At 48.3% G+C, this 14,928-nt stretch overlaps 2 protein-coding genes across 5 annotated transcripts in view; one reads left to right on the top strand and one right to left on the bottom strand.

Annotated features, from left to right (window-relative positions):
* The window catches only part of AP2B1 (adaptor related protein complex 2 subunit beta 1), an 80,640-nt gene extending 71,290 nt beyond the window's left edge, over window positions 1-9,350 (bottom strand). For 2 of the 3 annotated variants that reach the window (XM_064467972.1, XM_064467975.1), the window contains exons 1-4: window positions 9,215-9,350; window positions 4,876-4,933; window positions 2,660-2,765; window positions 1,286-1,421 (exon numbers count right to left, since the gene is read on the bottom strand). In XM_064467972.1, coding sequence (XP_064324042.1) covers window positions 1,286-1,421; window positions 2,660-2,765; window positions 4,876-4,912 — 279 coding nt within the window. In that variant the 5' untranslated portion in view covers window positions 4,913-4,933; window positions 9,215-9,350. Of the gene's footprint in view, window positions 1-1,285; window positions 1,422-2,659; window positions 2,766-4,875; window positions 4,934-7,529; window positions 7,623-9,214 lie in introns of all 3 variants that reach the window. The other variant, XM_064467974.1, reaches the window with a different exon arrangement.
* A 26-nt stretch (window positions 9,351-9,376) lies between these two features.
* Window positions 9,377-14,927, top strand: PEX12 (peroxisomal biogenesis factor 12). Of its 2 annotated transcripts, none has more exons than XM_064467977.1 (3): window positions 9,377-9,607; window positions 10,694-11,193; window positions 11,867-14,927. In XM_064467977.1, the coding sequence occupies exons 1-3, from the start codon at window positions 9,482-9,484 to the stop codon at window positions 12,264-12,266; spliced, it is 1,026 nt and encodes a 341-aa protein (XP_064324047.1). In that variant the 5' UTR covers window positions 9,377-9,481; the 3' UTR covers window positions 12,267-14,927. The 2 variants fall into 2 exon arrangements, with proteins under 2 accessions (XP_064324047.1, XP_064324046.1); XM_064467976.1 differs by having other exon boundaries at window positions 10,649-11,193.
* The last annotated feature ends 1 nt before the right edge of the window (window position 14,928 follows it).

Here is a 14,928-nt window from a genome sequence, read left to right as displayed (position 1 = left end):
CACAGGCCATCAGTTCTAGACACAAGCATCCCTTAAGTTTGCAGCTTATGAAACACTAGGCAAAGGCTACTCTTGAGCTGCTTTTTCTGATGAGGGGAAAAAAACCAAACAAACCAGAAGGGAGCCTAACACTTTATAGTTCAAGCCTACATAATTTTCCATACATCCAATCCATCTACATCGAGCAACACTCCTCCAAAATCAGCCTACAAAAGGATGGATGCAGGGTGACCTACAAAAGCATAAGGTACATTTACCTTTCACTGTTTAAATTTCCTACAGCTGAAAAAACACCTGAATGCATCACTTCTAACACACACAAGTGACATATCTCGCCAGTGCATTCAACACCTTGAACTGTGAACTGCGTGTGAAGTGCTGAGCTAGTGCAGACTAGCGTCAACACTTTCCCTTTACTAACACTTGTCCCTCAACTTGCCAAAAGGGACATCAAACATTACTTCCTTACATGGAAAAGCATGAAGTTGGAAAATATGATGTTTGTTAGTCCATTCTAACAGAATTCTTCTTTGGAGACATGACAGACAACAGTATTCTTTACAGAGAGGGAGGTAGAGACATCTCTGGCCAGAAGAGCAGACCTGCTCTCAGCCTAAGTCCTCTTACTTTTTCCAGCCTCAGGCACCATTCTGGAAACTTAAAACATGATCAGATTCCCCAGTGCCTCAGATTTTATAATGCTCTAGGAGAAATCTTAAACTTTAACCTATATAACAAGGGACTGAAATAACATTTCCTAGATAAGGAAAGGCAACCTGACAACAGAATTAAAGGCAATACAGCAATCAGACTGTTATTTTTCCAGTGAACCATCTTTCAGTTCCATCAGAGATAAAGGTTTTCCACAAAAAGACAGCTGAAACATTCAAACAAGAAGTAGATCTCTGTATGATGGAGGTACTAGAAAGGCTGGAAGATGAAAAATATGAATTCTGTTATCCTGTACCGGAAGTTGGTCTTTAATGACGATTAGTAAAATGACAGAAGCAGCTTTTTGTGGAGCAGGCTCTCTCATGACCTCTTACAGGGGCACTTAAGTCATCTCCTCTACAATAGCTCGCAGCAGCAAGTGAGAAAGGACCCAGACCTGTTGGATTCAGCGTGCCAACTCTTTATTTTCCTCTCGTCTACAAGCACCCCCAGCCCAGAGATTCAAGTACAAAAGCAGAGATAGACAACAGCTCAGAAAGGCTGACAGACAAAGGAGACATGGTGACAGCCATGGCGCTGAACTATTTTCTGATGAGCTGTGGGAGCAAGTTACCTTCACAAAGCTGTTGACAGCCATAATGGCCATATCTGGCTGACTTTTGGCATAGTTCATCAGGTACAGGTAGACCAGCTTCTTCAACTCCAAGTTGTCAGTCTGCATGCAGTTCACAACATCAGGAAAGAGTGAGCTGGACAGGCAACAGTGAGCAAGGAGAGAGAAAAAGCAGTGAGATAACCTGGTATGCAAAGGGGAGAGTAATAATATCAAGGAAGCCGGGAAAACTGGAGTTTCACTTTAAATACCCTGCTGCCTAAGGAGAGGTCAGCTTCCGTCCCAAAACAGTTTGCAATGGCTTTTTTAATAGCTTTATCATTTAAACTTTTCTAGGGCTTTGACATCAGTCAGTTCTGGAACAGGTGAAAGCTAATGCAATTTCCTAAAAGTGTTTTAATTGGGGATTTCACTGAACAAGAAAACTGCCATACCAGGCCTGGAAAATGAACCCAGAAGGAAAAAAGCTGCTTAAAAGCATTTTGGTAATGCAGGACATTTGCAAAGAACCTGCCAAATTTCAGACTAGTAAACTCTAGAGTCATTAGGAGCTTAAATGCTGACAAGCTGAGTTTCACTCAAATATCAAGTGGCAATCTGCAAACAGCACTGCAGTTGAACACAGGAAGTTACATGAGGGTATCTGCAGCTCTCAAGTACGTTGTAGAGATCTAAAGGTGAAGGGCACGTGCTGTTGGCCAAAAAGATTATTTTTTTCTTCCTTCCAGTTTATCTATTCCTTCATTCTACAATGAAGTCATGATGCTAAATTTGCAACCTTATATTAATTTCCGTGGCAACAGACCACACTGCCCTGAATCCAGGGCTACTGCGACTTTATGGTAGACTCTAGTAACAGGATTTGTTGGAAGAGAGAAAGCATTCACTCGAGCAAGTTTTTCTGGTTGCCTCAAAGACACAAAAAAATTATCGGGGCCTTACTATGAGGCAAAGGTTCAGTTTAAAAACCACCCATTTTGAAGTGTAGCTTAAATTTATGCTATGACAGTAAGGCTAAGAAAAACACTTGGAAATACCCTCCTAACACTAAAACCCAGGCTAGCAAGCAGTGAGAAAGCATAATCTAAAAACAACATATTAAATGGTTGTATTCTGGATGGATTTTTAAATAAAAAGAGCTAACAGGCACCTTGCTAAATGGGCACTAAAAAATGTTGTTTCTTCTGCTTCCAGTAACAGGAAGGAGCTTGAGAAACCTGTGACTCAGGCATAGCCTAGGCAAAGACACAGCCAGCCTCGCTGCCCAACCAAGACAACAAACTTGGAGCTGTTCCAGGGAGATGAGTGCCACTACACCCGACAGAGTCCCAGGAGAACCAGAGCTGCTACAGGTGCAAGAAAAGTTGCTTTTACCTGACATCCTTCCCCACGGTCATGGCTGCAATAACCTTCTTTACAGCTTCTTTCCTCTTCTCTTTCTTTTCATTATTGAGTTCAGCCTTCAGTTCAAAAATCTCTCCTGGCAGAGGACAAAACAGATTGAGCCTCTCGGGAGAAGAAAAGCATCTTGCTTTCAGGATAGTTTAAAAGTGACTAAGCAACTTTTTACTTTCCCGGCCTGTTGTTCCCATAAAACTGGTACAGCAACATGTGGAAGCTGACAGACCTTATGGAGAACATGGCTCAATGAGAAGCAAAGCTGCAACACTCTGAGAACGATATGGGCTATAACTCGCTAACGAAAAAGCAGTTAACAAGAACCACGCTGCATGTTGCAGCTCTCCCACTTCTAGAGCATTAAACCACATCACTGTAGCGTCTGTTTCTCAAAGGCAACTATTATATAACCAGGATGAAAAAGATATTTGGAGACACCAGATTAGTGCCTCCAAGAAAAAACTAACTTAGCTAGGAATTTTGCCCAGACTTTTTAACTTTTGCTCATCATCGCCTGCTTCCTGCGAACGCAATGAGAAAACAGCAGACTGCAGCGTAGCCAAAATGCATGATACTGATACACAGTGGCAGAAACAGGAAAGCACAAATTTAGTCCAGTGGAATCTATTCCTTCCAAGCTAGAAAGACAGAGCTACTACTAACAAACACAGCAAGTAACACAGCTCGCCTGGATTCTGAGGTTCCCGAAGCAGCCTTTTCCATGACACTGATTCTTCCAGATATTACTGCATGGAAAGTCGGTTCAGACTGGATCACAAAAGTGGTAAAGCAAGTTTGCAAAATAAAGCAACACATGCAAAAGACAGCTTATCAGGCCTGCTCCAGACAGAGCAAGTGCTGTGAGAAGGATAATTCTTCTGACTGACTGACAGCTTCCCCAGGAAGGAGAGCGAGCAATATTCCTACTGGAAGCCACAGGCTGAGGACACATTATAAATATCAAAATCTCTCTGACAAAATACCTTCTAGCCCCTAACCTTCAAGCCCCACACACCAACACCGCTTTGCCAGATCAGCAGCACTAATTACTGAAGAGCTTGGCAGAAAAAGACTAACAGGTACTTCAAAAAAAAGAAGAGAAGTTACTGTTCTGAAGAACGCAGTGCAGTCACCACTTGTAACGTGTCCTGCCTGAGAAGGAGACGCTCACACTACTCGCTCCGAGATGGAGCCCCGGCGCAGAGCTGAGCCAGCAGCAGCGTGCTCACTAGAGCGCAGACAGCGCAGGCTGGCCTCTCGCAGCCATCCCAGGAAAACCTGCCTGATACTTTAGGACTGAACTTACAGATACAGTTGTTTGTTAGAAAGATGCAAACTACCTTTGCTTAATTTATGAGCTCATTCTGAAGCTTAACAAAACATAAATAGATCAACACTATAGTTTTTTCACCGGTAAGCATTTATCAGAAACATTCAGCCATTCTGAAAAGGAGGGGTTAAAGCAAACCATTTTCCACATTTACTAAAGAGAGATGAGCGATATCAGGCTTAAACTGCAGCCTGCAAGAGTTGGGATAAACACTGTTTTGTTGAAGAACAGGTTAGAAAGATGAATCTGCCTGGGACAGTTTCAGCAGAACGTGTCCTCCACTGAAACAGATGAACAGGTAAAACGTCCCCAAAGATCCTGTTTTGCCTTTTTTTAACGGCAGCAGTTTTTCCTGAAGTGAGGTGACCACCACACCTACGGTAAAGCCACAGGGAGGTCCAACAGAGCACTGCCGCTTTGAAGGAAGCAGCAACAGGAAATACCATCATCTTTGCAACAGCTTGATGTAGAGGTAGACATTTATACCTTAAATATTAAATATCTCTCAATCAACTTAATCCTATGATGCCCAACGGAACAACCATCCTCAGTCTTGAACTTGCTAGTCCATAATTAAAACTTCATCTCTGACCAGATCTGCACTCAAATCCCGATGTTCTGTTCTCTGATCCTTGACACAGCAGCAATTTGGGTCATTTTGTGCATCACAAAACCATATAATACACCAGTTTTGTCTTTTGTCACCATGTGACCTACTTTACAAGTTTCTCCCTAGACGATTAAGACAAGAAACAGGGACAGAGCTAACAGCAAAGCACAAGTTCTTCTGTGTGCAGTTAAAAAAGCTGTGTAAAAATAGCCACCCACCACCTCCAATCCACTGCACCAGCTTAACACTAACCTTTTTTATTGGTCGTGAAGTATTTGGAGTCCGTCATGGTTCCAGTTCCTTAAAACACCTGAGAATAATAATAAAAAAAAGAACAAGAGATCAAACAGCATTTGGAGCTGACAACACCCAGTTTGCAAGGCAGGAACTCAGAGAACGGACAGTTGGCAAGTGCATAACACTGGGGAAGAAGCAAATGCTTTATGTCCACAGGCACAAGTTTCACAATCTTCATTCTGCACCTGCTGCTGATGTTACTTGGCAAACCCAGGCATTTAAAGGGCTCAGATGAACAATGTTGGTGAAAACACAACAGCCCAAGACAGACAGGCTAGGCAAGCAGTGGTGCTCAGCCCAGCTTCTTAAACTCTCAGTCTCAGAAGAGAAAAGGCAGGTTTTAACTCCTTATAATCAGCAGGTCTTGACATGCTCTGCAGCCATCTTTCCCCTGGGTACACAATTTCATTTTCCAAATAAAGCACCGCACATTTAATATCTCGACTGGAAACAAGAAGTCCATGTTTCATACAAAGGAAACTGTCAGCTCCCCCTAATGATACCTTCCTGTGTTGCATCTTGATGGAAGGAACAATTAACCCCACTTGCAATACCCACCCCGAGGCCCATTCATTTCTTTCCCTTCTTTTGTTCCCGGCAGATGCAAAGCAGCGTTTTTTGAAAAGAAAAGCCATTACTTTTCAGTTCTCTCAAGCTCAATATTGAAATATTTCTCTGCCAAGATCTGACATCCCACCTCTGACACACACACAAGCTTATTGTTTCAGCGCTACACTGCATTTTTTTATGGACAGGACTGAAAACCACTGCTGGGCCAGCAAGTGCTTAGCAGAGCCAAGAGAACGGTCTCACCAGCACTCTTCTTGCTCCACGGAACCAAATTATTAATACCTTAGAATATAGGGATTGCCCAAACATATGTGGATATCCATCATTTTATTCTTACAATTGCTAGCTCTGATGAACATGACCCAAACAATTTTCAAGTACTGGCTGAAAATCAAGCATAAGAGTGGGCAGTTTTACCGGTTTTGATTAAACAGACATCAGTGCTAAGAACCCATGACCCTAAAACCATCCCAAAAAAAGGGTTTTCCTACCCTTCCTCCTTTTTCTATTTTTTTTCCTCAATTCCCATTCTCTTATACATATTTCCATGACCTTAAATGCTACCAGCAAAGTACTAAGTCATCTGTTCCCTAAACACTGCCTGTTTTGCCTCTAAATCTCACAGGTCTTGCTGGCTCAGCAACAAAAGGGCAAGCTTAGCTTTGAACTTCAAGACGCTGCCCAGCAGCGCAGCCAGCTTGCTGTTTCTTAACACTTTCCTTCCTCATCCCTTAACCAACCCCAATCCCACTATCCACCTTGACTAATTTAATACATCAGCAGTTGAATTCCCAGCAGCAGCAGCTGAGGGGTAATGCCACAATTTCTACCCCCTTCGATGTGCTCTACAGCATAGCAATGCGGAGCAGTTGTAATCTTGTCCAACTGCCAAGCAACCAGATGAGAAACAACCTGTTGCTTAGCCCAGTTCCCTGGAGCTCCTGCCTGCCCTGTGCCTGCACGGTTACTGTCTCATCCCAGTTAGGTGGTATTACTGAGTTTGGTTTGATTTCTCTCCCCTACTGCTCCTGCCAAGCTGGAGAGCAAACTATACCTGGGGACAGCCCTGGAAGGATGTTCCTCCTGCAGGAGACGTTTGCCCTCCTTCCAAAACAGAGGCTGGGTTGGGAAAGCCACAGGAGCCACATTGCAATCGTTCCAGCAAAAAAATCCCAGCATCACAGAAGAAGCTGTGGGTCTGAGCATGTGAGGCCATGCTCAGCTGCAATGTTATTGCTGACAGTCCTTCAGATTTAAGCCTAGCTTAAAAGATGGCTTAAATGTTTTCCTCTATGAGAGTGTTTTGGCATTGTGCCACGCAAAAGGCATTGAACATAGCCTTGCTGTTCTTTGTTTGCATTATATGTGGATTTATCAGCCTGGGTCACACCTCCCAGCTGAGCTAGTCTGATATTGTTTTAACGGTGGCCAGAGCAGCAGATTATAGAGAAAATCCAGGAGAAAAAACCCCATGATGCACATTATCCCAGTTGCAGAAAGCTACACAGAGGAAGAAACCCTGATGAATTTCAGAGATGATATTTAAACCCAAAAGCAGGATATTTTGCTGTTTTTCTAACTTCAGATCACATACTTGAAAACACGAAGGATCCTAGAAACACTCAGATTCAGATAAGGCTAAGCACAGCACATGTATTTACAACCTGTTTTGATAGATGTAAACAAGACCTGACTTAGGTCAAAAGGCAAACTACCATTTCCCAAGTGCAACACAGGAGAAAGCTCTTTTTCTCATGACCACACAGATTTTTTGCTTCACGTATGCCACAGCTTGCTCTGCACATTGTTCAGAAGCAGCTTGCTAGCAGTACTGAGTATTATCTCATCCACTACGCAAACTCAGCACGGTTTATAGCAAGTCCCAGATGAAGGCCAAAAACAAAATAGCCCAGATATACAAATAGCAATGTTTTAAATAACTCAGGAAAATGCCAGCATCTTTACACAAATCTAAACTGAACACAGCCCAGATAAATTACCACATCACAAACATCCTTGAATTTTAGAAGATTATCTACCTCAGATTGCCCCCTTCTTACTATCGTTCTTCGTCCAGCAGTTGCTAATATGGAGACAGGTAAGAGGTGTTCAAGCTACACAGCAAAAGGCTCCTGTTCCAACCCCAGCAAACAAGAAGAGACAAAACAGAGGAATTTCTCCAGAAGCTCTGGCAATGTTTAATGCTATAAGCATTGGCTTGACATTTAAATGTAGACTAAAGCAAAAATATGATTAAATTAAAAGACTAAGGAAGCATCATAACCAGAAAGATAAGCCTCCTCAGCCCAAAACCCCACAGAAAACTGGATCCCGTGTCTGACCAACACCCGCTTTGCCCCACGCACAGCTCCAATGACAGCCTGACCAGCTCCTCACCACTGATTTCACATAGGGGTAAACAGGAAGGTGGCAGGTTTAAGGCCTCAGTATTGATCCAAGCTCCCTAGCATTGAAACAACCCAGCGCTGCACCCCTACATCTCTGAAGTGATCCGCAGTTTGACCTAGCTTACACCCCAGCTGGTGCTACCACCTCTTATCTGCACCCGTTCCACCCACAAAGCCTCTTGAGCAGCTGCACAATAGCCCAAGCATGGTTCAGGGCTGCTGGAGCATCAGGGAACTAAACAGAGTGGCCAAACACAGGATGGCAAAGGGAAAGCAGCATTGCAGCTTCAGAAACCCGCAGCCCTAACAGCACATGCAGGTAATCCGTTTCCATCCTGGGGAGCAAACAGCCCTTTTGGTGCTCCCCACCCCATTCCCAAATGCTTCTTATCACCTCCTCACTCCTCAGACGCCTGTCCCAGCTTTGCCACCAGCCCCTGACACACCACCTGTCCCCAACCCCCAGCAGGACTTGCAGCCCCTCCACCACCCGCAGCACCCACCCACTCTCCTTCCCAGCATCCCCAGCCCTCTCAAACCCCTCGCCCACCAGCCCTTCCCCCTCAGCAGCATCTTCCAGACCTCCCCCAGTATCCTCCAGTTGCAGGAGCATCCCCCACCAGTCCCATCATCCCTTTCCAGCATTCCCATCTCCAGCAGCTCCCCCAGTCCCTCTCAGCGCCCCAGCCCTCATCCCTGCCCAGTCCCACCAGTATCCCAGTAGCTTGCTCTGCATATTTCCATCCCACCTCCGTCCCCAGTCCCACCAAGCCCCAGCCCAGCCCACGTCCCAGCACCCCCGACCAGTGCCTTATCCCAGGGCCCAGCACTCACCCCGCCAGTGCCCGGTGACCCCACGGCCCAGTCCCACCTCGTCCCTCCAGTACCCCTCCCAGTACCTCTGTACCCACCTGCCCAGTCCTCCCAGTGACTCTCCACCCCCTCCCAGCGCCCCAGGAGCGCCCCTCCCCACCCTAACCCAGTTCCGCCCCCAGTGCCCCTCCCCACCCTATCCCAATCCCCCCCCGGTCTCCCTCCCAGCGCCCCACCAGCGACCGTCCCCACCCTATCCCTGCCCCACCCCTAGTGCCTCACCAGTGCCCCTCACGTCCTCCCACTGCCCTCCCAGGCCGCCACCAGTGACCCTCCCCACCCTATCCCAGTCCCCCCCCAGTACCTCACCAGCGCCCCTCACCTCCTCCCAGTGCCCTCCCAGTTCCCCTCCCCACCCTATCCCAGTGCCCCCTCCCAGGCCCCCGCCAGTGCCTCCCCCCTCCCAGTGACACACATCCCCCCGGGACCCCGGCCCCACTCACGGCGGCGGGACGGACAGACCGCTGTGGGACGGACACACCGCTGCGGGGGCGGCAGCGGAACCGGAAGCAGAACGGAGGGACCGGGAGGACTCGCGAGGAGCGAGAACAATCCCCCTCCCCCGCCTAGAGCGGCCGCGCCCCTGCCACCATTGAGGAGCGCGGGGGGAGACAGAGTGCCGCCCGCGCCGCGCTTCCGGGGGGCGGGGCAGGCGGGTGCCCTGAGGGGCGGTGGCTCCCCCTAGCGGCGGCTTGGGGCGCACCGGCGCCATGGCGGAGCTGGGAGCCCACCTTACGACAGCCTCCGCCGGCGACGACCGGCCCTCCATCTTCGAGGTGGTGGCCCAGGACAGCCTCATGGCCGCCGTGAGACCCGCCCTGCGGCACCTAGTCAAGGTAAGGGCGAGGCAGGCTGCAGGCCTGGGACGAGTGCGGGGTGCGGCGGAGTCCTCCCCGCTGCGGGCCGGGGGGCAGAGGGGCTGTGGGGAGCAGGGCTGTGGGGTGAACAGTGTCCTCAGGGCGGGGGGTCTGTGAGGAGCAGGGCTGTGGGGTGAACAGTGTCCTCAGGGCGGGGGCGGGGTCTGTGAGGAGCAGGGCTGTGGGGTGAACAGTGTCCTCAGGGCGGGAGGTCTGTGGGGTGAACAATGTCCTCAGGGCGGGGGCGGGGTGTCTGTGAGGAGCAGAGCTATGGGGTGAACAATGTCCTCAGGGCCGGGGGGTCTGTGAGGAGCAGGGCTGTGGGGTGAACAGTGTCCTCAGGGCCGGGGGGTCTGTGAGGAGCAGGGCTGTGGGGTGAACAGTGTCCTCAGGGCGGGAGGTCTGTGGGGTGAACAATGTCCTCAGGGCGGGGGGGCGGTCTGTGAGGAGCAGAGCTGTGGGGTGAACAGTGTCCTCAGGGTCGGGGGGTCTGTGAGGAGCAGGGCTGTGGGGTGAACAGTGTCCTCAGGGCCGGGGGGGGGTCTGTGGGGAGCAGGGCTGTGGGGTGAACAGTGTCCTCAGGGCCGGGGGTGGGGTCTGTGAGGAGCAGGGCTGTGGGGTGAACAGTGTCCTCAGGGCCGGGGGGTCTGTGAGGAGCAGGGCTGTGGGGTGAACAGTGTCCTCAGGGCCGGGGGGGGTGTCTGTGGGGAGCAGAGCTATGGGGTGAACAGTGTCCTCAGGGCCGGGGGGTCTGTGGGGAGCAGAGCTATGGGGTGAACAGTGTGCTCGGGGCAGGGGGATCTGTGGGGATAGTGCTGCAGAGAGGGACCCCGGAGAGGCCGCACACCTCTGTGCTGAGCCATTCATCCCCAGGGTTTACCTCTGGCCACACTCACAAGCAGCCAGAACAGTTTTGACCCACCCAGCTCGGTCTGTGAACTGGAAGCATAATTTATAGCTGCTGTAATGTAGCATGTTACTCCGCTTCCAGTTCCTTCCATTTGGTGTCCCTTTCAATAGGTCCTTGCTGAGTCTAATCCTGGCCGATATGGCTTCCTCTGGCAGTGGTTTGATGAAATCTATGTCCTTCTGGATCTTCTGCTCCAGCAGCACTATCTGGCCAGGTGCAGCGCCTCCTTTTCTGAAAACTTCTATAGCTTAAAGAGGATACCGATAGGAGATTGCCGACAGCAACCTCTGGCCACTGCTGGCCTGCCAAAGAGGCAGCACTGGAAGTCTCTCCTCTTGCTGGTTCTTGTTCCTTACCTAAAAGGAAAGCTGGAGAAATTGGTGTCCAGCCTGAGGGAAGAGGATGAGTATTCCATCCACCCTCCATCGTCATCCTGGAAGCGCTTTTACAGAGCCTTTCTAGCTGCCTACCCCTTTGTAAACATGACCTGGGAGGGCTGGTTTCTTATCCAGCAACTGTGCTATATCCTCGGGAAAGCTCAGCATCATTCACCCATCCTGCGGCTGGCTGGTGTTCGCCTGGTCAGACTGACCCTGGAGGATATCGAGGCCCTGGAGAAGAAATCGGCTGGAGCCATCTCAAGTCAGACACACAGGTATGTCAGAACACGGCTCAGCTGCTGCTCTCTAGGGGTCTGCAGGTGTGTTAATCTAGAGCTGATGCTGCAAGTAGAACTGTCTTGTTCCCCAGAAATTCTTCAGGATGAAGTTTACCTCTGAAAAAATGTGCTCCAAAAGGGTATATAGTTAGTATAAATAAGGACGAAGGCAGCAGGGATTAGCTTCACAGGATTTTGTGGTAATAAAATTGCTATGTTTGGGGATATTTTTGGCACTCCAGCCTTTATCATGTTCAGTCTTCACCTGCGCTTTTCTAACAGGGAAGTAGGCTGCAACAATATTGCTAAAAGGACTGAAACTCCGCTCTTCGGTTTTTCTGAGCAGAAGCTAGTCATCCCCATGCTTCATGTCCTGTAAAATGATGATCCATGAGTGAAACACTCTGTGGTCCAGGTCCCCTCAATCCAAATTCTTCAGTTTAGACTTCTGAACAAAACAGGACTTTAAGCTTTGTTAAAATACAAAGAATCTGGAAGAAACGTCCTAGCAGATGCCTCATTACAAACAAGGGATACGTTGACCAACTTTCTTAGCATTAAGCAGCTTTATAAAGCACTGACTTACTCCCCATGTCCTTTTTGCCATGGTTTGCAGACGGACAAATGGGCAGTAGTAACAATTTCTCCATACCTTCTCTCCCTGCTACAGCATTAAAGCACAAGTGCAGTCAGCAGTGAGGAAAGCTTTGGGTGGCATTGCTTTCTCCCTGTCCACCGGGCTGTCCATCAGCGTGTTCTTCCTCCAGTTCCTGGACTGGTGGTACTCCTCAGAAAACCAGGAGACCATCAAATCTCTGACAGCGCTCCCTACTCCTCCACCCCCCGTGCACCTCGACCACGGGGCTGGCTCAGTACTCTTACCCAAACTGAAGACCGTGTGCCCTCTGTGCCGCCGAATCCGCGTCAATGCCACGGCCCTCTCCACGTCTGGCTTTGTGTTTTGCTACCGCTGTGCGTACAGTTATGTCAAGACTCACCAGCGCTGCCCAATCACAGGCTACGCCACGGAGCTGCAGCACCTCGTCAAACTGTACTCTCCTGAGAGCTGAAAGGCCTGTGCTTTCGGGGAGATACGTCTCTGAGGCTAGCAGCTAGGCAGCAGGGAGCCTAAATTCACTCCTTACTTCCCATAGAAGACTTCTGACCACTACAGCTCATCAGTGAGCTCTAAATCTCCTTTGAACTTGGTGGTACATCAGAGCTTTGCTGCCATTGTGCATTCTGGTACGGCTCTCCCCTTCTGTTTCTTAGCTCTTCAAACACCCTGTGACAGTTTCAGAGGGATTGGACAGCCACAATCTGTCAGCCAGCACAGAAATACCTTCAAAGACCAACCGAAAGGGAAGAAACATCGATTTGGATAAGAAGAATGCAGATGTGAGGATCAAAGAGCATCCCTGGTAAAAGTCCTGCTCGAGGGCATGAGCCAGCAAATTAAAGAGATAGTGAAAATTCTCTAGGCAGCTTCCCAGGCACTCGTGCTGCCCGGGCCGAGCTCTGGCGCTAGTGCTCATCAAAGAGGTAGAGACAGGCTTAAACCTCTGCTCTGATCATGCTATTCTTAAAGAGTCTCCCTGTGTTTTCAGGCTAGTCACCTTTGACTTGAGAACATCACACCCCTAATTCCCATCAATTGTTCTAAATTAAGACGTTTGATTCTTTAAAGGAACAAGGGGCAATCTGTACAAGCAAGGATACAAGAGGGGGATTACATCTTCTGCACAAGAGAGAAATACAACAAACCAGATGAAAGAGCAACGGTGCCAAGTGATAAGAGTTGGTTTATGTTAAGTAAGTCTTTGAATCTATCATTATCTGCTTTTATAAAGCAAAATTCTTTCTCGATTGAGAATCTAACGTACTACTACTCTGAGGACTGGAAAAACAGGGCTTGCTCCTCCAGGGGCTCTATTTACGTAAGGTAGACTAGACCAAAGCTGCTTTCATCTTTGCAGACGTGTTTTGTAGGCTGGGAATCTTTAATGTCTATGTTTGAGTATTACATTGCAATTATTCCAGTCCCAGACACGTAGCACATTCATATCATAAGACAGCATCCTTTTGTTGAACGGAGGAGAAAAGAAAATGCGTGTGATGTTATGGCTGGTTCTTGCTTGACACCTGATTTTTCATGATGGAAGTTGTTCCCTGACTCGGCTCCAGGGAGCAGCAGTCAGCTACTCCAGCCATCATGGTGACTTTGCTTAGAGAATGTGAAGAGCAAAGTTTGCTGCACAAAGTACAAGATCTTTTTGGATTTAGAGATATGTTCTAACATTTAAGCCACTGAACCAGTCATCTCATTTTCCCCCCACTTTAGCTCTGCTTCAGAAGATAAAAATCTCTAATATCCTCCCTTACCTGCCAGCAAGATAGCAAGGTTATTGAATAACATGGAAGAATACAGTAATTTCCATCCTACCAAAGGTGCTCTGGAAAACACCCATTGTAACAAAGGAGATTTGTCCCCGGTGCTTGTCTTATTACCTCTATACAACCTCCAGACCCTTCTCCCTGTGCCACTATGGAATAATAGTAAAAAGAAACCCTCTCCTTTCTCTGGTAGTTATAGGATCCGTAGAGATACCTGTCTTCCTTTAGAAAGCCAGTAAGAGCACACACATCTTACTGGAAAAGAAATCACATCAAGGCACAAGATTTTTCCTGAGATTTCAAATCACTTCTAACATAGCTGGCTTTGGGCTGGCTATTAATTCACATTACTTGCTTCATCACATCAGTTTTGCTTCATACACAGAGATCATCATCTCTGTGAAAACCCCGCATCCAAGACACTTGTTCCACTGGTGCTGCACTGTCTTACCCAAACCTGCCTGGTTAGTCAGGCAGGGGCCCGATTGTCCTGTTGACTCTAGTGCAACCGCTCGTTTGAATAAGGGCTGAAGGATTTGACCGACGATTCAGTTTTAGCATAGGTTGATTTTCCTTTTATCCTTCTTATACTTTCCCAAATGATCCACCTGCTGCTCAGTGAGAAGCTGGGCAGACCTGGGACAGAAGGCCTGACTGATGCCAACTCACCCGCTGGCACTGCAGAGCTCCTGGGCAAGTTCCGCACCACCCTCCCCAGAATCCAGGATTCTCTAACTGCTGAACAGCACAAGTATGTCGCCTGCAGGCATGCTGCTCCAGGGCCTCTCGCCGCCTTCTCCCAGGGTTAATCTCCCTTCCTCTCTCCAGAGCAGCCACCAGATGCCCACCTGCCCACACCACGCAACACCCTGTCCCAGCCAGACTTAGATTTGGCCAACTCCGGGGCAGCTCCCAGACCTGCACAGAACCACCCACATCTAAGCCTCACCGTTCTGAACAGCTGTAGTTACTCTGTTGAACGTTAAAGTGCTCTTTAATGCCTAGCTGACTAACAGGCATTAAGCCCACAGTGGTGACAGGCTCAGCAGTTACCCAGATTTCAGTAGTGTTCCTGCAGATGGCTGTGGAATACCAACTTGGATTTGACCACTTCTTCTAACCCTCCTGCCCTTAGTACCCAAACACATGCCCATTTATTGGGTTTACTGCTCTAAAACAAAGATATGAAACTGATTCAGGTTATACAAATGTCCCCGTTTATCTGCTTCTTAACTGTCACAGTGTTATTAAAGCCACAATGGTCTAAAGATAGACAAGAGGTTTGTTTTTTTTTTTCAAGAAACACCAACTTTATTAAATCAACCTTTGGACTTACAT

Source organism: Phalacrocorax carbo, chromosome 17 (genome assembly GCF_963921805.1).
Source record: "Phalacrocorax carbo chromosome 17, bPhaCar2.1, whole genome shotgun sequence".
Taxonomy (NCBI): Eukaryota; Metazoa; Chordata; class Aves; order Suliformes; family Phalacrocoracidae; genus Phalacrocorax; species Phalacrocorax carbo.
Note: the sequence above shows the minus strand (reverse complement) of the source record. Positions and strands in the feature narration are given on the sequence as shown.